Here is a 23,799-nt window from a genome sequence, read left to right as displayed (position 1 = left end):
TTACTGTATGTTTGACACCTTATGGCTGTTTTAAAGGTCTTATTTTTGGTATATAAAATTGATAATCTTGAAGACCAGAAGAGATAAGATTAACCGCAGACAGGTTCCGGTATAAGTTATTCGTCCAGTCATTTTATGACGACCCTTGTTAGCCCGGTTATGTTTATTTGAATTGTGAAGAAATCGAGCTAAGAGCATAATACTCACAAAATGAGCTTTCATTTTGATTTTATCCCAATCTCCGATTAACTCCTATGGTTCCTGTCAACATGGTTATAAAGCAGTCTTTCTGATAGTCAATCTCGCGATACGACAAACAAATTAAGAAGTAATTTGACTGGACTAAACGGCAGATCTATTTAAATTACATGGTACGAGATAAAGATAAGCAGTACTATGCCTCTAATTTGACCAGTTCGGTTGTCTTTGAAAATGAAATCTTTTAACAAACAAAAACCCGAAGGCTGGCAAAAGACAGTTTTGTTTGGTATCTGTGTTACGCTTTTCCTGTTAGTTTGTGCTGTGACGTCGTATAATTCGTACCATTTAATTACCTTGAGGAATGAGCTAAATGAATTAAAAATTAAATTGGACAACTGCCTTGTACATGTAAGTTTTTAGACGGTTTTAATTTTTTAATTGAAACGCTATTTATTTTCGTAAGGAATGGCTGGAAAAATAATTCCTTAAATTCCCCTATCGAAACAATGATAACATGTTAATACGGTTTGACTTCCGTGAATTTGAGATAAACTGCAATAAGATGCAAATTCGTTTTTGTTCATCAGTTTCAGTCTGTTGGAACATCAAACATAGTGATTCCAAAAATGGGTCAATAGGGATGCTTAATTGGTTTATTTATTTTCAGTTTTGATTAAGCTTAATCAAAATTTAATTTGCATTAATATGAAAGCCACTATGAGTTGCTTGTTTGGATTTATGGCCTTTGTATAGCAACAAATATATTTATAAAAAACGAATTTTCTATAGAATGACCCTACTTCGATGGCATCGAGGGGGAAAAGAAATGTTATTGACTACAATAAAATTGAAAATAAGTCGGACGGTGCTTTGGAGATAAACGGACATGTATTTCCTGGTATTCAAGTAACGTCCGGATCGCACGAAAGGTAAAATTTTCATGTCATTTTCCATTTGTTGCCAAACTGCGTTTTCCAGACACGATACGCTAGAAATGAAGCTAGTGCCAAATTCATCAGTGATTCGAGTAAACAGTCAGTCCAGCACTGTGTCTCGACCGGTCAAAAAACAACTACTGAAATCGCTGGACCATTCTTCCGTAAGTTGATCGTGTTGTCTGCGACGTTGGTGAAAAATTGGATAATTTCAGGAATATGGTGGCGATAGTGATTCGGAATTTCGAGTAATTCGGGAACAGGAAATATCTCGAAGAAGATATCCGAGAGTAGGAAGAGTAAAATTGCCAGCTATTCATTTTAACGGTGACACTTCGAAGTACAACATTCAGTTGCACGATCACTATAAAGGCAATGGTCACATAAGACACCTTCAGCGCACTTTTATGGATTGGAAACCTAGTTACTGGGTAAACAAGGCTGGTATGGACAACCATTTCGATTTCGACGCTGGTACTATAACTATTAAGGAGTCTGGTTTATATTTCATCTATGCTCAAGTGGGTATTTCGGAAAATAATTGAGTCACTATTGCAGAGTTGTGCTTTTAGATTTATTATTTGGACGAACATGACAGGAACGGATACGCCATAGAGAAAAATAACCAAAAACTTCTTATGTGCACAGTTGCGGCCCATTCGGAACAAAGATTGACCAAAGGCAATACGTGCTACACAGCGGGTGTCGATTATGTTGCGGAAGGCGATACGATCAACATAGTTGATTTATCCCACGACCGGTATTCCATTTTTGATACCGGTAAATCATTTTTCGGGCTTGTGAAGCTGAGCGACGTTAAAATTAAGTAAACTACTTTCCGACGATTGCGAACAAATTCTTTATTAATTGAGAAAAAAAAACCAAAGACGCCGCACCGTAAATTATTTTTGGAGAAAAAATATACTAAACGTTTAATTAAGTTTTATTTATTTCAATATTTGCTGAAAATTACTTTAGGATCTTTTTTATAGTGAATGTATACTTTCTGGGGGATTTTTTTCAAACCCGTGAGTCTCGTCTAGTTTAAGCAAATTTCAGTTAACCATTTTATGAGATAATTGCGTTCAACTGAAACTGAATGACAATGTAAGGGAAATATTCGCTCAGTTGGTTGAGAAATGAAACAAACAGTATTTTTACCATTAAAATATATTGAAATAGTATAGTCTAGAAACAGTCATTTCAATCTCCTCGCGTTATAAATAAACCATTCAAAACGACCGCATTTTTTAATAATCAATCGGAACCCTGTAATGAATTGATATTCTGGATTTGATATATTATTGTCACAATTATTACAGAGCAAATGAGGTCGTTTTACCAACCAAAATAATTTTTTTATTATCTTCGCAACTCGCTGTTAAAATTCTCTCCTAGTACATTGTGTTTTTCTAAACTATGAGTACATCGATATACAATTTTTCACGTCGTGTTCTATTCTTTTTTTAAAATTTAAAGATATTTTTTAAATTACTTCATTTTGCTGATCGCTCAAAACACGTTAGATGTTCGTTTTGGGTTTGAAGCGATGCGATCTTACCTTACAGATTTAACAGTTAACAGTTTTGAAAGCAACAGCTAGACATTTATAATTATTCTGTTTTCTAAATTTTAATGATAATGCTTTTTTTTTATACACAGAGCTAGAAAAGTGTTCCTTTTTACTTTGAAGGACAGACGGAAGATACATAAGTCGATTTGTTTTGACATGCTTTAAAATCTCGGTATACAATAAGGATCCTTAAAATGACAGTTATTGCGATACCGGCTGATGGTTATCCGGGCATGCGATTTCACATTCTTCTGCCACGGAAGATTGGGCTTGAAGAGACCTGTTAATATCTAACATATAACGAATGGAACGTTGGGCCTCTTTTTGACATTCTTCTTTGCCTTTGCACAAGTCGTATGCCTTATCTAGGAATAGCGTGTTGCACTGGCGAGTCGGAGAGAACCAACTATTATCGCTCTAAAAATATTTAATTTATAATTTTTCAAAGAAACTTCCACAGGCTACTGTAATACTATTTACAAAACTTCTGGATTCCTGCTGCGTCGGTTTTTGCTCAGTTTCAGTCACGCTCTTAAGAAGCCAACAGGATGATTGGCGAAACGTCAGCAATTTCGACTCGGCAAAAACCGACGGAGGGAGGAATCCAGAAGTTTTGTAAACAGTATTTATGTAATTTAATTTATGATTTTTCATTTGTCGCCACACGTGGGAACTTACGCATAGGAGACACATCTGGTGGATATTGCATGCTCTCTCGAACACGTGACCAAAATGACCCATAATTGAGGCTACATCGTTGCAAGCTCTTTGAATTGCTGGACATTGATCTAAACAATTACGTTATTGTGCTGTAAATACTGCAAAAACACTGCAGATTCTTACCTATATTGGCAAAGTGACTATCCAAAATTTCGGCGGGAGTTTTGTAATTTTGTTCGTGGCAATCCTCGGACGATGTACATTTGATATTATTATCTCCATCAGTTGTATCTCTGCTGTCATCGACCGCTTCTTTTCTAGGCACAGACACGCGCTTTTCTTCATATAAATAGTCGTCAAATAATTTGCCTTCTTGCTTCAATCGTGCCTTTTCATTGGCAATGGCGTTTTTGTACTCTTCTAAGGCATTGCGCATTTTTTCCAAACTGTAAGCGGCCGCTAGACGAGAAATTATGTTGTCTTTAACTTCTTGTATCTGAAAAAAATATTCGCTAATTTCCGCATCAAAAATGATAAATGTGGCAGCTTGAATGCCTAAAAACATAATATTTTTTTTACTTCTCTAGAATCGCCGTCATCTTGATGGGCTCCTGTATATTTCAATGCATCGTCGACGATTTTATCTTCCATGGTTTTCAATTTGGCATCGATATCTTCGATTCTTTGTTCTTCTTTCAATTGGTTCGTATCTGCAAAATACGTCGTACTAGAATTATCGAAATAAATTAGCACGATGTGACAAACCACTGGATTCTTTTTTTCCTTTTGCGGCGTGATTCCGAATGGATTGCAATGGTTCGGCGTTTCTTTTCTTGGCAGTTATGGCAACAGCTTTATGGAAACGTTCAACCAGCCTACAAAACGATACATTAGATCGCCATCAGTTTGTAGAAAGGACTTAATGGAAACTGAGATTACCATTCTTTGTCTAAGCCGCTATTTTCGGATTTCTTACGTCTATCGAGACCAAAATAATCTGACCAATCGATGGCTTTTTTTTGCGCCTGCTTTGGTTTATTATTGGGCGTATCGACGGGAGAAAACACTTCCTTATTAATATCCACTTCTTTATTTACGCTTTTCTTTTCGACATTCTTGAGAACTTCTTCGTGATTTATCTCGAGTTTTGGCTTTTCTGTAGTAGCGTTTTTCTCGTCGTCGCTTTTTTGCTTGCCGAAAATGTTGCTCAAGTCTTTTTCGACTTTCGGGTCGGTTTGCTTTTTGACCGATCGTTTGCGTTCACCCGGTATGTAATTGCTCGATCGTTTCGTGACAGAGAACCTTTTATTCGAATGCGGGTAACGCGGTTGGCCGAAGTTGCTCGCCCTTTGCAAATATCGATTTCTAAGATTCACTTGGTAATCTGTGTCATCGTCTCTGGGAACGTGGTGGTGCACCTATTAAATGAATTGCCCGAGTTTTAGATAGATAAATCCTGCTCCGCTTTAAAACAAATAAAAGTCTAAAACGTGATATAAATGCTACCGCTCTAAATTTTTATTTTACTTTTTAGAAAAAAGAGTTTAATGGAAAACCTGTAGAGTTTAATGTGTGGATTTAATATTACACCCTTATTTATATACAAGGTGTGCCCAACATGTCGAGGTTATACTTTTTAAAATTGTAAGTCGTGTATATTATTTCAATAATATATAACGTTCAACAAAATCGTCACTTAGCCGACCTTCTTTTGTTTAATTGTGACAGTTGTAGCATTTCTTGAATACTATTCGTCAAAAATGAATAATTCAATGGACCAAACATTCGAAATATCGAATATGAAAAATGCAAATAGGGCGAGCGGAATATATTACATAAAAAATGTATAGATAATGCAAATATATAAACACTAATTTATTGACTAGGAATGTGGCACTTAATGTTAAAAATGTCCTCCGTTTTACTGAATACACAGTTGATACTCTCTTTGTAACTTCAATTATCAATAATTAGTTCAATCAATCAATAATTAATTCTTTAATGTCATCCATGTTGCCACCATGCCCCAAATAAATTTTGTTTTTTAAATACCCCCACAAAACAGTATATTGCGCCGTATTTTTAATTAGGTTTCTCCGGACGGTTATGAAAAATCGGTCCGATCATTTTGCTATTTTTGAAACCACACCAAACTTTTAACTTACAAATCATTTTCAGATTTTTCTACCGACCAGTGCTGTATGTTTGTTTCTATTTTATGCAAAAATCCTGGATCACTAATCAACATATGTCTACAGAATGCTAATCGCTGAGGCTTATTTTTTCCAGTCAAATGCTGAACTTTGGTAAATTTAAAAGAATGGAATTTATTTTTTTCAAGTTCACCAAATTTTTCAAAAACTCAGTATGGAATTTAATTTAATTTGGCCAAGCAAGTTGTTTAACAAACCTATTTAAGTAATACATATAATAGCAAGTTTATAAATCTTTATCTGGACTGCCTAGTTTTCCTCTCCCAAGTTTTGTTTCTTTGAAATGCCCTTTTGCATGGTATGCCCTTTCCCTGTGTATTTCCATATATTGTCTCCCTATTTGCATTTTTCAATTTTGAACAACAATAATATTCAAGATATGCTATAACTGTCATAATTAAACACCAAAATTGGCGTTGGTGTGACGCCATGACGAAGCATGGTCCACTAAGTGACGATTATATTTTTGGATGATTCTGGCCTTAATGTAAACGACTATAACACGTTATTTACTTTTTAAAACAGCGTAAAAGTACATTTCTTTTTACGAAGTAATATACAATTAAAAAAATATATTACTTTGATATACTATGATTTTTTGGCACATCTTGGACATAAAAAACTAGGTAATATTAAATCTACATATTAGACCCTACAACATTGGTGTTATACTCATAGATCACCTTTCTACAGTTCAGCTGTAAATACATGCAAGGGGATAAGCTATGGATTGTATTGTTATATAATACGCTAGCGACATAAAACGAATCCCCATAATTTTTATTATCAAGGATCAAATGCAGAAATATTTCTCCTGAATTGTCGTAATCAAATCCGTTAGCGAATAAAAATACGGCATAAACCTTTCTTCTTATAGCCTCCCAGTGAACGTTATTGTTTTTCAGGTTAACTCGACAGGAAATATTCTTAAATTACAAACGATAAACTAACTCGATATTGCTATTTCAGAAGCTCAATATCCTAGCTGTTTCCGCATCACAGTTTAGTTAATGCTAAGCATAAAATAAATAAAAACGCATCAAGCAATTTTTCTTTTAGGGATACGTCATACTTACGGTATAAAGAGGTTCATCGTCGTTCTCCACATATCTGCCCCGCTTCCTAAGTCCAATATTTTCTATGCCGTAAGAAGGATAATAACGTTTGACTGGACCGGTTGCGTAATTGTAAGAGTTAACCTCGTTTCCATAGTATCTTTCCCACAGCTGACGGAGGTAATCATCATCAGCGTTGCCTGGGGTTAAAGCAAGTTACTAAAATATTTTTTTTAACGATGTTATATGCGCAATAGAATTACCGGCTATTGTATTGGTTTCAAGATTAGATAATAGGTTTCTGGCCAACTCCTCCATTTGCCTTTGTTTATCTTCTTCCAGCCTCTCTCTGAATGCAGTCGAAATTCGTTTGGTGACTGGTTCAAAACTATCATCGTCTAAATAGTCGACTAAAGGTTTTCCTATCGGCTCGGCTCTGTCGAATCTGCGATCTGCTGCAAAAATTGTTGCTATATTCATAGGTCCTGTTGGGTCCTTTTACTGACACCAATTAGAACACCACCTTTTTAACAAGTTTTACCACGGGGTACTGCAATACTATTTACAAATCTCGATTCTTCAAGCTTGCCGCCATTTCGCCAATCATCCTGTTGGCTTCTTCACAGCTGATACTGATAACTGTTTCAGTTTCAATTAAGCTCTGAAGAATTCAACAGGATGATTGGTGAAACGTCAACAAGTTCGATTTATAAACAACCGACGCAATTGTAAATAAAATATTTATATTTCTTTGCTTTGTTTTTTTTTTTTATTTTGCGTAATGTAGTTTTCAACAATCTGATGAATTTCTATCTTCAGGAGTTAAAATTAAAAATATGACGGTTTTGGTGTACTTACAAATAAATGATTCTTTGAAATGATTATTTCGATGTCTGTGGTATTAGAAATGGAATATTTTGTATGGGTACTATTTCCGGCTCTACTTTCACCCCCCCCCCCCCCCCCTTATACTCGTGTTTCGTGATTATTTTTACTCTACAGACTTGCAGCTTATTATTACATACCTGGATTATTTAGGAAGACTGTATCATCGGGTCTGTCAACTGAATAACCGTATTCGTCTTCATATTCCGACAAATCTTTTGTACGTCGATCTATCGCATTTAGTGCACTTTTTAGTGAGTCGCTTTGCCCAAATGCGGGATCTCCGAAATTGATAACAGTTATTAATAATAAGATCACCTGTATCGTACCCATTCCGGAGGATAAATGAATTATCGGTGCCTAAAAGTACTCGTTTAGTCAAAATACTATATTGACTTCAATAATAGGGTTTGGGAGCCCTACCCTACCTTTGACATGAACTTCTATATAAAATATTGGGAATTTTGTTAATAAGTTTGCTCTTACCAATTTTACTTTGATATTTACCCATTTCTATGAATTAAATATTTTAGTGACTGGAGTTTTAAATATGACGAGGACACTTGCGTCGGTCATTTTTTAACAATTAGATTTATGTTGAGATTTCCTCCTCTATTCCAATTTCAAACAAGTAAAAGCGAAATAATAAAATGGAGACTAAATAAGAACGCTAGAGACAAAGCAGAATTTTCCTTCCTAGACAATATTTTTTTAGATTTTGAAAAAACCTGTTGCATAAGTTATTCAATCGACATTTATATCAAATAATCAATCTGGTACTCCTTCAAAATGGGTTAAGATTGTGGAGTATGGAGCATAACAATGACTAGAAATTACGACGTATTCGTGTTGAAACACAAATTGTTACGATAAAGGCGTTGCCATTTTGCAGAGGCTAAACGAATGCTATTATTACAAGAGTTCACTAAAAACAATAAATAACGTCATTGCTGTAATAGCTTTGCAAACAACATAAAAGGCAACTAGGGTGTTTCAAACAAAACTTACCTTATTTCGTCATCAAACTCGTGAATGAAATGAGAACTCTCCTAAGAACTTTATAAATCAAAATAGAGTACCCTAAAGGCCATGCGCGCACTTCTATCGTTCCGCCTTTTGGTCAATAATTTAGAAGACGTAAAAAACACCATAGGGTTGCTCTCCGGAAGTTTTAATTAATTTTAGTTAATCGATCGATGGAGAAAGCAATTTTTATTAAATGTGCTGAATTTGCGGTTTTTCAGGTAAATTCTACCTAAATCGGCCTCTAGAAAATTTCTAGTAGATTTTGACATTCGACAACTGAAGATGATAGCGATTTTTCTACCAACAAAATACCGATTTTTAGATATTTAAAAATATTTTCAAATACTTGTCAGAAAATGTATATTAATTATCGTTTTGTCTTTTTTTTATTAATATAATGAGAATTTATTGATGTATACTCGGTGATCCAAAAGTTTGGTACACACACCCATAGAGACGATGGGTTTTTTAAACTGTTTTTTAAGTTAACTACAAAATTGCTGACTAGTGTGTCTAAGATTTATAAGGTTCGATCAGTGGCGTATGATTTACACATCATCTATTAAGCACCAGGTAAACCAACTCTATCTCCACTTCAAGGAACTTCGATAGAACAGACAGCTGCGAAATGTTCAATTTCGTTGCCTTGGCTTACAAAAGTTACGACTCTGTTTCACAGATGGCCCTAGTTGCTGCAAATGAAGATATTTCGGATAGAGTGTGTCGAAAATAAAAATGTAATTTCTTAATTTTTGGTTTATTTACTTTTACATCAATAATCGGTAATAAGTTACAACTTTTTGGGAATACCATGTCATAAAAGTAGGCATAATTTGTTTCAAAAGATATAAAAAATTCTATATTGTATTTACAAACAAATATATCAAAAGTTAACTGATGAACATAATTTCGCTGAGAGAAATGCGTTTCAACAAAAGGAATACAAGGACGGATAAAACAATAATAACTGCTTCAGAGCTGATCACGAGTTGAGGTGTTATCGAAACATATAACTTTGAAGGAGTTTGGCAAGAAAAATTTGTATGCGTGATCAATTCTAAATATAAAAGCTTATTCTGAAGTAGTATCCCTTTTTGTTTATAGAAAAATCTGAGAAGGAGCGGTACAACAATGTTAAAATTGCTAATCATATAAGAAAAATGTCCCCAGGTATAACTAAAAAATATAACATTAAAAGGGAACCAATCAGTATATACTGTTCAAACTTTCTTTTCACCGACTGAGACCAACTGCGTTCAAAGGAATTTGGTAGAAACTTCCGATTAAAAAATGTTATCTCAAATCGTTAATTAAGCATATAAATATACATACAGTACGTATATCTCACATCGTTTTAACAATAAATAACTTAAATAGTAAAAAAAAAATCCATCTATTCTCACACCTTTTTCAAAATATCTCGTACTAAGGGGAATATATCGAGATTAAAAACGGGTTGAAAAACACACCCCTAAAATAAACGTATTATCAATCGGCGTTTCAGTAGTTTCTTTTCTACAATGATATGTAGGCAATCTTTTTGCAACCTATGCTAGTTAATGGTCCTACGCAGAATTTTTGAAATTTTCAACCCGTTTCGGCAAAACATATTCATAAATTTTAAAAATCTATAAAATACTTTTTAAAAGTGTTTTTTCTATAAGCAAAGAACTAAAGAGTCTATCACATATATACACGACGAGTGTAAAAAGTACATCTTAACGCTATTTGTACTTAACATAAATTGTGACGCAAATCAATAACCCGGAAACTCAAACTGAATCGTTTTATACTTTTTCAACACTCCCCGTCCGTACATTTATTTGGCAATTTTACATCTCGATTAATATACAGGGTGTAATTTTATCGCGTAACAAATAATATTTGTTCGAAAAATATGAAGAATTCGCTGGACAAAAAAGAGATTTGGATAAGATGTACAGCGTGTTATTAAGTTAGAACAACTGTAAGTGCTTGGATACCATTATTTTGGATTTTAGGTTATTTATTTTTACTTTGTTTTATATTAAACACCCAGTGAGTGTACCTGATCTAAAAACTATAGGTATGTTTAAATTTTTTGATAGAACTGTATTAAATATCAAGGAGATCGTGTTAAATTTACACCCCTGTATATTGAGAAAGAAAGGATACAAATACTGCGATTGCTGATTAAATTGAACTTTTAGTCTATACTTCGAAATGTCCTAAGTGAAAGTTTTTTTTAATTACGAAAATGTTTTTTAACTACATTTTTTACACTGATATATGCTTTTATTTTAGATAATGATATGGAATAATTTTTTTTCCCTCGTAGAGATAAATATATTAGCACGGATGCTTAACGATAATAATTTACAGTATTGCTTATTTTACATCACTATATGAGCGCAACGATTTTTTTTTTAAACACGAACAGTTATTATTTGGCATAGACGTTTCGCACTTTCTCGGCCGTCATCCTATCTCATAGCGCGCACATAGCAAAAACTGATATGCTAAAAGAAACATCTTACGGTGCGATAACAGTATTTCATTAAAATGTCCCTGGCTTGGCCAAAAATAGAGTCCACCATAATATTATAACAAATAACCCTGTATATAAAGAAATCATACTGACTAATCAATATTTGACTTCGTTCCTAAACAAATAACAGTACTGTCTTGTATTTACACATAAATGTACAAAAATTAAGTATCGTCGTCTCGCTTCTTGATGGTAGTGGCGACACAGTCGACAATCGGAAAAATCAACTACTTATTCTAATCGATCCGGCGTTTGCGCATGGTAGTTTTTATGAATTCGAGATCTTGTTTAAGTCGTCTTTATCACACTCACTAATTTACTCACATAATCACTATGCGTCTAAAATGTTCGTCTCGGTGTGATCGGAAGATATGGTTAGATCTTCCGCCATGTTTTCTGAATGCTGCTCTTGCTCCATGTCTTCGTATTCCGAATGCATTTCCCTCTTAATCATGTGATGCATTTGATCTGGCTCTCTAACTAAGTGGTGCTCTTGATTTACCAGTTCTTGCTTTATGTGTAGTCCTCCGTTCATCGGAGACCTAAACAACGTAGGTGGGCCCTATTAACCTTTCTTTTTACCAAGAACATTCAGGGAAGTCGAGTTTAATTTACTCTTTAATGTTTTTATTGGAATTGGGTGAATTTGGTAATAAACAAAAAGCAACTCGCGGATTTGATTTATCAACCTGCTTAGTTTTCTTGATGAAATAATTAACGGATTTTATTTAGCTGAGACATATCAAGTTCAAACGAGGCAAAAAAGGTAATTGTTAATTAAGCACAGTAAGCCTCTGGTTCTTTCAAAATTTATCTTTTGATATGCGTGAAGTTGTACATTACCTGATATGAGGATCGTGGGGAGGTGATTCAGATCGATCTCTTGGCCGTCCAGGCATCATAGACGGATTAGTCAAAAACGACAAGTTATTTTCGTCCATAAGGGAGGCCTGTATAAACTAGTTTCGATTAGTTGTAGGAGTGTGTAATGCTGGAAAATTTAAAAACGTTACCTGATTGGCTGACAAGTGGTCTCCATACAGGGTGGGACTGTGATTCATTGTAGGGCTTTTGGATGAAGCACCCCTAAAGAGCGGAATATAATTTAAGTAAGATTTTTTTCAAAAACAATTTTGGGAACGTTAATGAACACATTTAGAAAACGAGAAAAGCGGAAAGTGAAAAAAAGGGCAAAACGACGTACCTCTCGATGGTTGATACGTTGTTGGTGTAACCCAAGGGATGGTAGTGATGAGCGAGCAATGATTTTTATATTCAAGAAAAATTATTATTATTATTATTATTATTATTATTATTTTGGAGAAATAGATGTGTCAAAGAATGAATAGTTTTTCTTGAATAAAGGCAATACAAGAATAGACGAAAAGAAAATAGTCTCAAATTTAATGTTCCTGTATGCACTTACCCAAACATCCGATGGCGTCCGGAGTAGTGATTGACTGACCAGTGTTTTTTTATTACGAGAAATATTTAAATAATCTGCACAAAGAGTATTAAAAAGCACACAGGAACATGTGAAAAATATCTCAAAATGTAAAATGTTTAAAACATGCGACATTTAGATGAATGAAAAATAGGAAAAAAATGGAATTGGAGAAGAAAATCTAAGTAGTTAAACTATTTTAGTTAGTATGTACCCAATTTTACCTTTAACCATATTGCTTTCGACGGCGAGCAAAACATGGGTAAGGAATAACGGACCAAATTGTTCAAAAACTCTTACATTTGGTCGATTAGTTCAGTACCCGGTCATTTTCAGACTAAAATTCACATTCATTCAATGACATAAAATGCAGATTATTGTACGTTCGGCGTTTTCGCGGTTTCAATTAAAATTGTCATACCGTGTAATTGAAAGTAGAAAACGATTTCGCGTACGATATACAGTATGCGCTAATCCAAACATTCCATAAGCCGGCTCTCAACTATGTTGATTATTTTCAGGGCCGGCCTGAGGTCGGATGACACATAAACCGACTGTAAAAAAAATTACGCCAAAAAAATTGATTTACCGACGTGACACAGTTGTTTAAAATAGAAAAGTATCCGAATACATTTGTAAACGATACTGTTTAATACCAAAAAAACGGGCAAACTGAAATCGGAACGTGTCCTTAGGCCGACCCTGTACCTTTCTACGATCTAAAATCGCATTTTTACAGCCGCCTGTATGTGTTTTGTACGTGCAAATTTTGGGGGATGTACATATACATGAACTCGGACTGGAACAGAGAGCAGGTCACATGTCGTATGTAATTTCTACTGTTTATTTTTTCGTAGCAAGTTTCATCTTTTCTATTTCGCCATATATACACACGTTTTACATGTTCCCGGCAAATATGAGCGACAGATTTGATTGAACCGATGTAAAGCAATTCTGGAATTCGCACGTATGACAGGTATGTATTTGTGGGATATTTGATAGATGCTCAACTGAACTGAAGTTTTAGCCCGTTTGGAGGATTGGCCGCGAGTTTAAAAATTGTGGGGCATAGTTGCATAGTTTAATAATATGCGAACACAATATATTTGCGAAAAATTGCGGGTAACTGAAATTTCCGGTTTTTGATTTGATTTTTATATATGAGCTTCTGGTTCTGGTAAGTTTCCGATGCCTTGACACCATTTTTTGCGTTTTTTAAATAAAATTTTTGGTTTCGGTCATTTTGAGTACTCCACAAAAAAAGTGCGCTGGTGTTTTTTTTCTGGTACACTTATTGATTATAGTTTTACCGCAATTTTTCCGAAGGGTACTCTCAATTTTTGACGGAAAATTAGGATATTATCAGCTTCGCCTACACGCAGCCTTGCTGCAATTTGAAACACCAGAGTTCAATTTCCAAGATCATGGGTTTTTCAATATAATAATGGATGAAAGAACATTAAAGATTCCCTCTTCGCATAATTGATAAATGGTTGAATTTTTTTTATTGGTTAATTAGGCCTGTATATGTTTGTGTATTAAAAGAGCAATATATCAAATTAAAACGATATCAATGTATAATATCGCGAGGGCGAGGGAGGGATAGAGAAAAAGAGAGACAGGCAGGGAGAGAGAGTGGGAGGGATTGGCATAAGAAAAATTGAGGTGAAGAAAAATTCGGTTTAAAGTACCTACACAAATGGCCGTGTTTTCATGCAAAATTTATGAAATTGTAAAGGCAAGCTAAAGCTGAGTTGTGTGGTGTATAAGGTATATTTGTCTTGAGAATTGGGGCAGGCCCGCGACTATCGAAGTAATCGGCAAACTATTCTAATAACTAAATAAGAATCTAAAGTTTCTAAAACTCAGACTACGGCCACGATTCTATATAAGTAAAAAAAAACAACAACAAAGCTATAACATCGATCTGTGTTGTGTTAGTTGTTGAGCACGAATCTCACTGGCCGCTTTGTGATCGAGGAACTTTTACGAATTTTATTACCTTTATTTTTTGGAAATGGTCATTTGGAGAGAAAGAAAAAGAAAATAGAGAGAGTGAGCGAGTAAGACACAGAACAATGGGGAGGGAGAGAGCAACAGAGAGAGATAGGTGAATTTGTATCGTCTCGGATGAAGTTTGGTGAGCAGCGGTCAGCGAGATTTCGAATTTGAGCAAAAAAAAGACAAGCAAAACGAGCCGAGCAGACAGCAGCACACGGCATGGCGACACGTCACGCGACGCGAGACGCGTTTGTTTTTCTTTTTATACTTTGGGTGCTTACTGTGCGCAGTGGGGTGGAGTGGGTGATGGGGTTGGGTCATATTTCCGTGGCCTGCCACGGGACAGGTGGCGACGCTTCACGAATTCGGCATCATCCACCATCCAGAATGACCCGAAGTCGTCTTCGTAGCGCACAAAACACTTGTGGAGTGACAGATTGGTGCGAATCGCATTCTACACACCCAGACCCAAGAAAGAGAAAGACAACAATCAAGTCAAGGTCATTTACTATTTGCTCGTCGCCGTCACGACTTGTTAATTTTTAACGAATACCTCGATACCTTCGTCCAAGTCCTTTTTGGAATCAATACAATCGCCGTCGCAGTTAGTAGCCCAAGCTGGCGCCTGCGCGGACCATGCGGTTACTGAACCGGCTAAACACACTTTCACACATTCTCGCCACACAAGCCAAAATGGTTAATGATAGTCAAAAAAATATATAGTAAATATATAAAAAGGTAAAATGTAAAAATAGATAAAGGAGATGTAAAAAATCACAAAACACACAAATTGAATTTTTTTTAAAGTGCACCGGGCCTTGGAGACGTACCCGACGACTGGTTGGGCCAACGGCCCCGAGGAGCACCTCTGGGGTCGTCTCTTGTAGAATTCCACCTCGTCAACGGTCCACACCGCTCCTTTAACATTCTCCACGCGCATGAAACATTTGTGGAGGGACAGGTTGTGGCGAACTGCGTTCTAACAACAAATCAAACACCTCCGAATAAACAATGCGCCTATCGCTGGTTTGCAAGCTGCGACCTTCCAAAACCCACAGAATATTAATGGATATTCGTAATAATATTCGTCCTCCATCGCTATTAGGGTCTTGAAAGGAATCAAGAGAGCGTCCCAAGAAACGTACAGAAGTTGGGAAGCTATTGATGCCGTGTAATTTCTTTCATCACTTTTTAATCCTGTCGTCAAGACATAAAAATTTAAAAAAAGCCGGAAAGATGATCTCGTTTCATCAAAGGCTGGTCGGTGTGGGTTTGCTCCAAAATGCTCGGTATGCTCACATATATTTTCTTCCCACCCTTGCTTTTTGTTAGCGATAAGGGCTATGTGTTTTGGTTCATTAATAACCAAAATTTTTATCCGTTCGCAAAAGCAAATATTATACTATAAACGAGGACAATATTGGGGACATATTTTAATTTATTTCACATTTTCGGTCTAAACCGCTAGAGGAAGAAGGACCCCAGTGCGTATATTAAGTTATAGGTGCTTCGTGGTTATTTATATTGAGGAACCCTCTATAAATTATTTAGATAAATGTATATATTTTAACGAACATATGAGATATTCTGGTATTTAAAAAAATGAATAGTGTTTTTTTTACAGTAAATTTTCAGGACAGATGACTTATTTTTAGCGATATGAATGTACAAATGCCGGTTATGGCGGTTATCATTTAAAGTTGACAGTATTCTGTGGGTTTCAAATTTCCAAAGTAATAAATAACTTAAAATAAATAAAAGTTTGGGTTATAAAATAAAAATAAAACAAAAAAAATATATTTAAACGCAAACCTCCCTAAATGATAAGAAAAATCGCATGCAAGCTATAAGCGATACACCTGTAAAATATTCAAAAAAATTACAACTGTAGGTTATGTACTTTACCGAAAAATACATGACATCGTTCACCGAATTAGCTCACAAATGAACAGAATATATTATTTTTACGTTTTAATTATTACGCTATTAAGTAGTATCGTAGTTTCATCGTCACGTTTAAGTGATTAGTCGAGGTTTCAAATAATTGAAAGAGAAATATTAAATACCTTCCAAGTGGCTGCGTTCCTCCTGAAATAACAGAACGTATTTTGGAACCAATTGTATATTTCGTTTAGCGTAAGTTGCTTGTCTGGCGATTCAATGATGGACTAAAATCACAGACTTCGTTATTAATTAAACCATCTAGTTTGGTGGCATGTACCGTACCTGACGTATTAACGACGCGTAGGTGAATGGTGGCCTGACGTCCGCGTTTTTATAAAATTCTCTATTTCTTTGGATTTCTGCAATAAGACTTTCGTTACTTTCCTGTTTTTGCAAATGGGGATATTTGTAAAATGTCGTGTTTCTAATTTGTTGATGCGATAATGAATTAATACCTTGTTGAACATCAAGTCCAGCTCTTTCTAGCATATACGGTAAGCCTTTTAGCAGCATGGAAAAAATTGGCTCACCTTTAAACCATTCGAGAACCCTAAACGTCAAATCACTTACCTCCAGCTAATGACAGTGCCGATTTGTCGCTAAGACGCCTCCTGATTGGTCCAGCCGCATTGGTTGCTGGAGAATGAAGGACCGGTGATCTGGCGGAAACCATGGGACCCATCGAAACGGGGGGCTGAGGAACGGAGGAACTAACGGGGATTATTTTACCAGCCGATGCACCGGTTGGGTCTTTATGGGGGTCTGGGGACCCCATTTGTTTTGATAAATGGAGATGGTGCATCATGGCTTGCAATCTATCTCTTTCTTTTTGTAACTGGAGTTCTAATTGCGACACTACTTGCATTTGGACACGCGCTTGAGCGGTTGATCTATCATCTAGGATGTGTTCTGTGTTTAAATGCCTGGAATTGACGTAAAACTATAAGTAAGGTGATTCCGGTTACAAAGTTTAGTGACTCCAGGCAAATAAAGAAAAATAATATAGGAAATAGGTTGTCAAATGTGTCAAAGAGGTTTTTTTCCTTATTCGCAATCGTTCAACTTATTTAATCTAGTTTATATTTTTCGTTCGACAAAAGGAAGTTGTTGCAAGTGGAATTTGAAATCGTTCTATTTGGAAACAACGAAGATACGCTTACAATGCGGCAAAACTTTAAACGCTCGGAAGACAGAAAAGAAGAATAGAATATTACCGATGGCGCATAAAGTATACCATAAAATTATATAATTACTTTGTTTTCGAAGCGATTCCCTTTCTTAGCGCATCTTCTAAATAGTTTCTTTTCCGATTAATAGTTAAAGGAAGGTTTACGATGTTGATACACTGTTAACGGGACGAATTTATTGTGTTTGTTTTCGGCAAATGACTTATCGATCGCTTATTGTTTGATTAAAAATAGCTGGAGAAATTTTAAAAAGAACTTCGGGAGTTTTCCAAGAGTAACTAACGTTTTGGCACCCAACCAAAAAATTCGGGCAATCACCTGTTTGAGTGATAATCTGATAGATATCAATATTTGGCGAATTCTAATCTAAGACGAAAATGCAGTGTATTTTTTAATCAATATAATAACCAAAATTAACGAAAAATGGGTTATCAATGATAATCATTTATATAAAAAAATTATGACTGTAATTCAAAAATAATCAAATAATATAATTATTAACATTATTATTAGTATTATTCAAACGCACTGCCTTATTTCAAATTTTATTTAAAAAATATATATTTTTCATTTCATGTTTTATTTAGAAACTTTTGCCTCCTGCTCTTTTTCATACTACTTCACGTTTCCAAATATATATAATCAGTGCAAATGCAGATAAAATTTTTTTTTATAAAAAAATCTAATAGGTTGCAGCCACTCCTCAAAGCGTTTCTTATTATTGTTTTATTAGTTTCAAAAATATTTATTAATAAATTGATAAATGTCGGTACAAAATACAACTGGCAGCACCTTACAAAATTATTTTAAATAAAATAAAATATATATATATTTTTTGACATGCAATGCTATGTAAGTTTGATAAAAAAAATGCAGAAGACAAAAAGTTTCCAATAAAACCGCCTATCAAATTAATTTAATTCCATCCTCCAAAACTAATTTTTAAAAAATTAAAAAATAGGCAGAGAGTGTTTGAATAATTGTAATACTTCGGTAATAATTTATTGTTTTATTTTATTAAGTTACAAAATAAAAACATTTTCCCACCCAATTTGTTGCGCAATATATCGTTATAACAAACTACCCTTTATTTTAAACAAGGAATACTCTGTAAATAATTTTTAATCGTTGGTCTAGTCTAGTTATATTTTTTGTAAAGTTTTTTTGTTCGAGAGATAATAAAATTTAATGAGTCGCAATTTCATATAAAAAAGCTTTAACAGTCTGAATTTTACTAACTAACCAAAACACATCAATGGTATAATACATTTTAGTTTTAAAATTTAGTTTTTCTGAACGAAGATTAAGAAAACAAACATCTTTTATAAATTAATTATCAGAATGTGGTTTCAGGAACAGCGAAAAGATTTTAACCGGCTGTCAATTTGCTAACCACAATTTTCCTTTTTCTTTGGCTAAGGGTAAGGAAAGTAATAAAAGCAACGGGAGATTAACATTTAAATCCGACAACGCTGCAATCAAACGCCTTGCATATTAATTAAACATGGCATAATTAGAGTTTTTAAAGCGCCCAAGTCTTGTCTAATTTATTCCAGGTCGGTTTTTCTTTTGTCACCCGAACGGCGAAAATATTGTAATTTGGTGTTTCACTTAATCCCCCTCCCTTTTCTTTTACATATTAATCACCTCATAAAATGCTAAATATAAACCAAAATTAATGTTGACTTTGACGCCTTGTGTCATCATTGGTTTTCTCGGTTTAACATTTTACCCCTTCGCTCTTTCAATTCGCGATTGTCTCGGATTTCAATAAACACAAAAACCCGCTCACTTACTTGATAAATGCTTGGATGTCTTCGCATATGGCTTCACAACCGGGCCATTTGCACACACCATGACCGTAGAGGTGGTGATGCACCCTGTCTGGGGTCGTTGTTCTGAGCGGTTTCTCTTCTGGCAACGGATCATCCCTACCGCTACGACAAAGCGGCATTGTCAGTAGACCCGGAGAACCTTCTGAAATGAAAAAAGACTCGTACCCTACGTAGCGTTAATTGAGTTTTGATGTGAACTCGGATTGTGAGAAGAACCGAGAAAAAAAGCGAAATATAAATCACTAAATTTCCTTAAGTTCGATTCTTTACTGCCGTTTTATTGCAATATCTCGAATTCATAAAACTCTAACAAAGTCGCACATAAGGGGGTCGGATTCAGCCTGAAGAATAACTTTTGGTATACGCATATAATATGCAAACTGAGTCGGACAAGTGTGTTTTATTGTTATGTGTCCCTGTATATATTGATAATTCTTGTTCCCATATCGCTGACGGCGTTGTTACCGATCATACTGATGTTTAATGTCGTGAAAAATCTGTAGCGATTTGAATAAAGCTGACGCATGGGAAACTGTAATTCATTTCTCTTTTCTTATTATTCGTTCTACTTGGGAATGCGAAATTCGATCGTATTTTGACTACTTTAGGTGACCTTTATTCGCAAATCCAGCGTAACCGCGTCGAAACATTAATCGTTCGTATTGGGAATGATTAAACTATTTTTCTAAGGCGGTAATGTTTGTTTATTTAAACAAATCTTAAATAAACGGAATTATACATAATGACATATTTTTCATTCCCATCTTATTAGACCTTGCACAAATGTGTTTTACTGACGATAAACTACGAATTTAATTATAAACGCGTATTTAAACATGTACAATAAACAAACTGGCAGGGCAAAAAATAAAAAATGTGCGTTTCTTGTTAGCCTGGTGAAAATAAACGCCTAATGTTTTTTTGTTTATAGTTTCATAGTTTGTTAATCAAAATTTATACAAATATCCACGAATTTTGAAACCAACGAGAAATTTCGGTGCGTGTATATAATCAACGTCCTTACTACGCCAACAGGCATTTTTTCTCAAAATGGAAAGTGTAGTATAGAAAATGTTTTCAAACTTATTATGAACTCGCTTATCAATTATGTTGAAACCATAAAAGTTATATAACAAGATTATACAAAATATTGAACTAACCAAACAAACCCAAGTAGAGATATTGGGGCACTCAGCCCTCAATATATACCCGACAGATTTAATAAAAAATATATTTGTAACCATTTATTAAAGATACTTTTATTATTTCTTTTTCCTGTTTGGTACCATTAAGCGCAGGAGCACAATTAAAACGACATTCGTGCATTACATTGTCATTTATTTATATCAAACGAAAACATTCTATTATGACATTGGGAACGATTGATATATATAATATAATATTAACTAAATAATTGTCGGCTGGACCGTGGAAGCATCTACAATTTTGACTTGGGTTCGATGCTTGCTTTAGTATAAAGAGAATCTCAGTATTATATAGATGGCGATGAGAATGGAACAGAATTTCCAGAGCACCCACGTGCAGAAAATCAAATTGCACTCGTCTAGCTTAATATGATCGCCGAAATCTAGAATCAGAAGTTGGTCTAATAAGAGTCTGGTACTTAAAAGGATTGCGAGCGTACCTTCGAACGATAATAGCTCCATATTATCATCGAGTAACATTTTCTCCGGCATCACTGTTGGATCACAAGAGAACTGCATCGCTCGGCGGCTCAAATATTCAGCGATCAGGACCAAAGCAAAAAACAATAAGATATACATCGTTAGACCGCGTTTAACGACGAAAACAAAATGACGGACGACAACAGCAAGACGCCTGCCTTGGTAACAATAAATATCCCTGCTTTGATTTCTGACAGTACCCGTTGGTGCACCTGTCACATGCGCTGTTGCCGTGCGCAATACTCTAAAGCCGGGTTCATACGGATCTTCGATAGGCGAACGAACGCCTCAGTCTGGGAATACTTCAGTTATGTTGTTGTCTTTGCGAAGTTTTGCATTGAGCACGGTAAATAATTTGACAACGCAAATAAACGCGAAACGCTTTTTTATGCTTTCACATTTCCGATTGATTGAGGTTATGTGTAACGCAACCATAAGTAAACAACTGTAAACACTTCTAATACAATAAAACTATTTTTTAAAATATATTGTCGCACGCGTCTGTTTTATTGTTACACTTTTAAAATACTCCTTACTTTAAGCTCCTTAAAACTAGATAGATAAATAAGACCCTGCTAAGTGATCTTGTACTCTTTATTATATGCGACTAGTTGTAATAAGTTCGATTAAACACTGATCGGCATAATTTTCAAACGCAGAACTGTCTGATACTTTCTTTGTTTATTCTTTTGACTTATTTATTTAGTGTCATTTTCAAAAAAATTATACGATTATTATAATTATTTTAAAAGCTTTTTTATTCTGATGTTTCAAAATTTATTTTGTATGTCTTAGCAAAGAAAACTTAAGAATACCAGAAAAACTGTTTAGTTTTGAATTGAGTTGATCATTGTTATTAAGGAATACTAATGAATTAGTCCGTATATCGCTTACCATTAATTTCCGAAGGTGGTTTGTTGTTGATACCATGTTGATCGTTTAGTTCTTTCCATGGACTCAGCACTTCTCTCGAATTTAGTCCTGGAAAATGATCAGAAGCGGCTCGTTAAAAGACGCGCGAAAAATGACGTAGATGACGGCGCAGTCACGTGCGTTTAAAACCGTTTTTTTATTGGACGAATGGGCGATGTTTCCAGCTTTTAGGTATATGGGCAAGAATCACGGAAGAGGATAATAAATCGGGGAAAACAATGGATGCGGAGGGACGGGCAAGTGCCAAATAGTTTTAACCGCACGTGATCTGCTTTCCCCTCGTCTCCGTTTAAGTTAGCAACGAGTTTCTTGTCTCTCGTGTGACATTCTGTCCTTCCGTGACAAAAGAAGCGACCTTTATCAAATATTCCCTGTTAATTATTTTCAACTGGCATTGCCCAAAATAAGGGTTCGATTACCGAGCGAGGGTAAAATGGACAGGCGGGATAAACGGGATACAAATACATACCTAATAGCTGGAATTCGCGCTTTAAATCCGACTGTCCAATATCTTCTTTTTTTTTTCATTCAATTTAATAAATGTATACTGCATTCAATTGTCGACGCATTGATTTGGCATGCATTAATTATGCTCAGATGCGAAACAAATAACAAAGAAAAGTAAAAACGAACGAGCTTAAGTAAAAGCGTTATTGAAGAAAAAAATTGAGAAACAATTTCGCTCTTCATTCTCGATTTTCTTCCGAGACCGCAGCAAATTCTTCCCTCTTTATTACCTTGCCCTTGTGCAATCATCAATGGCTGCATACCCATACCTTGATGCACTACGTATTGTCTTTGAATGAGCTGAATCTGTTGAATAAGTTGCTGCTGTTGCAGCACGAGTTGCTGCAACGAACCGGAAGCTTTCTTCTTATCGGAACTTTGTAAGATATGTGTCTGCTGTATGAGATTCAGTTGGAGTTGTTCTTGAAGTTGTTGCATAGTTTGCTCGATTTGTTTCTTGCCCAATTCCGCTAACTGATGGTGCTGGAACAAGTCCTGTCAAGCGTTTAGCAAACCGTATTCCAATCAAAACAAATACCTGATGTTGCTGCTGCTGAAGGATCGAATGTTGCTTCATCAGGGTTTGTAATTGTGAGGGGCTCAGCACGTGCTGCTGAAGTAGTTGCTGCATGTGGTGAAGATTCGATGCCGGCGACGGCATCATTTGTGTCTGGGGCGGGTTATAGGGGGGGAAATCGTTGGATAATTTTGAATCATTCTGTGATATGGGAGGAATAGTCGCGCTCAAGTTTTTCTGCGCGTCGGGGGGCGGTAGAGGAGAGTCTTCATGCACTCGCGATTCGGAACTCTGAGGGCTGACGCTGCCATTGCCCTTGAGATCCCTATCGTTTCGATCTTGGTCCCAACTACTTCGCTCTAGTTCTAGCTGTTGGTGTTGCTGCTGTTCCTTTAGCACTTTTTCTAGGGATGCGGCCTGCTGAAATCAGATTATTGTTTCTTGTATTCCGTAGAAACGGACATTGCTCTTTATAACCGACGGGTGTCAGGTGAAAACAGAAGGAACACCTTTTTTTTGTTCTGTTAACGATAACAATATCAAATACGGACATTCCTTCGGTTTCATCCAGACGGCCTCCAATTGTGCTTTGTGCTTCAAAAATAACTAGATTGATTAAATAGTGCTATGTGAAAAATAATTTTACGAAAGAATACATTAATACCAGAAAT

General features: G+C 35.4%; 3 protein-coding genes across 5 annotated transcripts in view; 1 reads left to right on the top strand and 2 right to left on the bottom strand.

The window, feature by feature from the left end:
- Positions 1-406: 406 nt before the first annotated feature.
- LOC132695570 (uncharacterized) lies at positions 407-2,078 on the top strand. Its single transcript, XM_060659884.1, has 5 exons — positions 407-609; positions 991-1,130; positions 1,180-1,300; positions 1,352-1,657; positions 1,709-2,078. The coding sequence occupies exons 1-5, from the start codon at positions 433-435 to the stop codon at positions 1,964-1,966; spliced, it is 1,002 nt and encodes a 333-aa protein (XP_060515867.1). The 5' UTR covers positions 407-432; the 3' UTR covers positions 1,967-2,078.
- A 228-nt stretch (positions 2,079-2,306) lies between these two features.
- Positions 2,307-8,744, bottom strand: LOC132695569 (uncharacterized). Of its 2 annotated transcripts, none has more exons than XM_060659883.1 (10): positions 8,531-8,744; positions 7,663-7,882; positions 6,901-7,089; positions 6,659-6,837; positions 4,309-4,787; positions 4,135-4,244; positions 3,949-4,079; positions 3,553-3,865; positions 3,388-3,497; positions 2,307-3,126 (listed from the first exon to the last, which is right to left on the bottom strand). In XM_060659883.1, the coding sequence occupies exons 2-10, from the start codon at positions 7,853-7,855 to the stop codon at positions 2,911-2,913; spliced, it is 1,920 nt and encodes a 639-aa protein (XP_060515866.1). In that variant the 5' UTR covers positions 7,856-7,882; positions 8,531-8,744; the 3' UTR covers positions 2,307-2,910. The 2 variants fall into 2 exon arrangements, with proteins under 2 accessions (XP_060515866.1, XP_060515865.1); XM_060659882.1 differs by having other exon boundaries at positions 2,308-3,126; positions 6,901-7,092; positions 8,531-8,725.
- Positions 8,745-9,308: 564 nt separating this feature from the next.
- LOC132695545 (forkhead box protein P1) overlaps positions 9,309-23,799 on the bottom strand; it is a 130,437-nt gene continuing 115,946 nt past the window's right edge. Inside the window, exons 4-15 of one of the 2 annotated variants that reach the window (XM_060659853.1) lie at positions 23,150-23,548; positions 22,842-23,106; positions 22,066-22,152; positions 19,448-19,628; positions 17,035-17,387; positions 16,920-16,964; positions 16,747-16,823; positions 16,587-16,688; positions 15,351-15,499; positions 12,089-12,161; positions 11,919-12,034; positions 9,309-11,617 (exon numbers count right to left, since the gene is read on the bottom strand). In XM_060659853.1, coding sequence (XP_060515836.1) covers positions 11,407-11,617; positions 11,919-12,034; positions 12,089-12,161; positions 15,351-15,499; positions 16,587-16,688; positions 16,747-16,823; positions 16,920-16,964; positions 17,035-17,387; positions 19,448-19,628; positions 22,066-22,152; positions 22,842-23,106; positions 23,150-23,548 — 2,058 coding nt within the window. In that variant the 3' untranslated portion in view covers positions 9,309-11,406. Of the gene's footprint in view, positions 11,618-11,918; positions 12,035-12,088; positions 12,162-14,801; positions 14,975-15,350; positions 15,500-16,586; positions 16,689-16,746; positions 16,824-16,919; positions 16,965-17,034; positions 17,388-19,447; positions 19,629-22,065; positions 22,153-22,841; positions 23,107-23,149; positions 23,549-23,799 lie in introns of both variants that reach the window. The other variant, XM_060659852.1, reaches the window with a different exon arrangement.

This window comes from Cylas formicarius, unplaced genomic scaffold (assembly GCF_029955315.1).
Source record: "Cylas formicarius isolate icCylForm1 unplaced genomic scaffold, icCylForm1.1 PGA_scaffold_12__32_contigs__length_19106922, whole genome shotgun sequence".
Lineage (NCBI taxonomy): Eukaryota > Metazoa > Arthropoda > Insecta > Coleoptera > Brentidae > Cylas > Cylas formicarius.
The sequence above is the reverse complement of the archived record's forward strand: the minus strand, read 5'-3'. Positions and strand labels throughout refer to the sequence as shown.

Bases quoted from the DNA above. Each gene is read 5' to 3' on its own strand.
- LOC132695570 (XM_060659884.1), top strand. From the start codon at position 433: ATGAAATCTTTTAACAAACAAAAACCCGAAGGCTGGCAAAAGACAGTT. The intron at 1,131-1,179 runs GTAAAATTTTCA...TGCGTTTTCCAG, and splicing joins ACGTCCGGATCGCACGAAAG to ACACGATACGCTAGAAATGA. The intron at 1,301-1,351 runs GTAAGTTGATCG...GGATAATTTCAG, and splicing joins AATCGCTGGACCATTCTTCC to GAATATGGTGGCGATAGTGA.
- LOC132695569 (XM_060659882.1), bottom strand. From the start codon at position 7,855: ATGGGTACGATACAGGTGATCTTATTATTAATAACTGTTATCAATTTC. The intron at 4,788-6,658 runs GTAAGTATGACG...TTCATTTAATAG, and splicing joins ACGATGAACCTCTTTATACC to GTGCACCACCACGTTCCCAG. The intron at 3,866-3,948 runs GTAAAAAAAATA...TATTTTTTTCAG, and splicing joins ATGACGGCGATTCTAGAGAA to ATACAAGAAGTTAAAGACAA.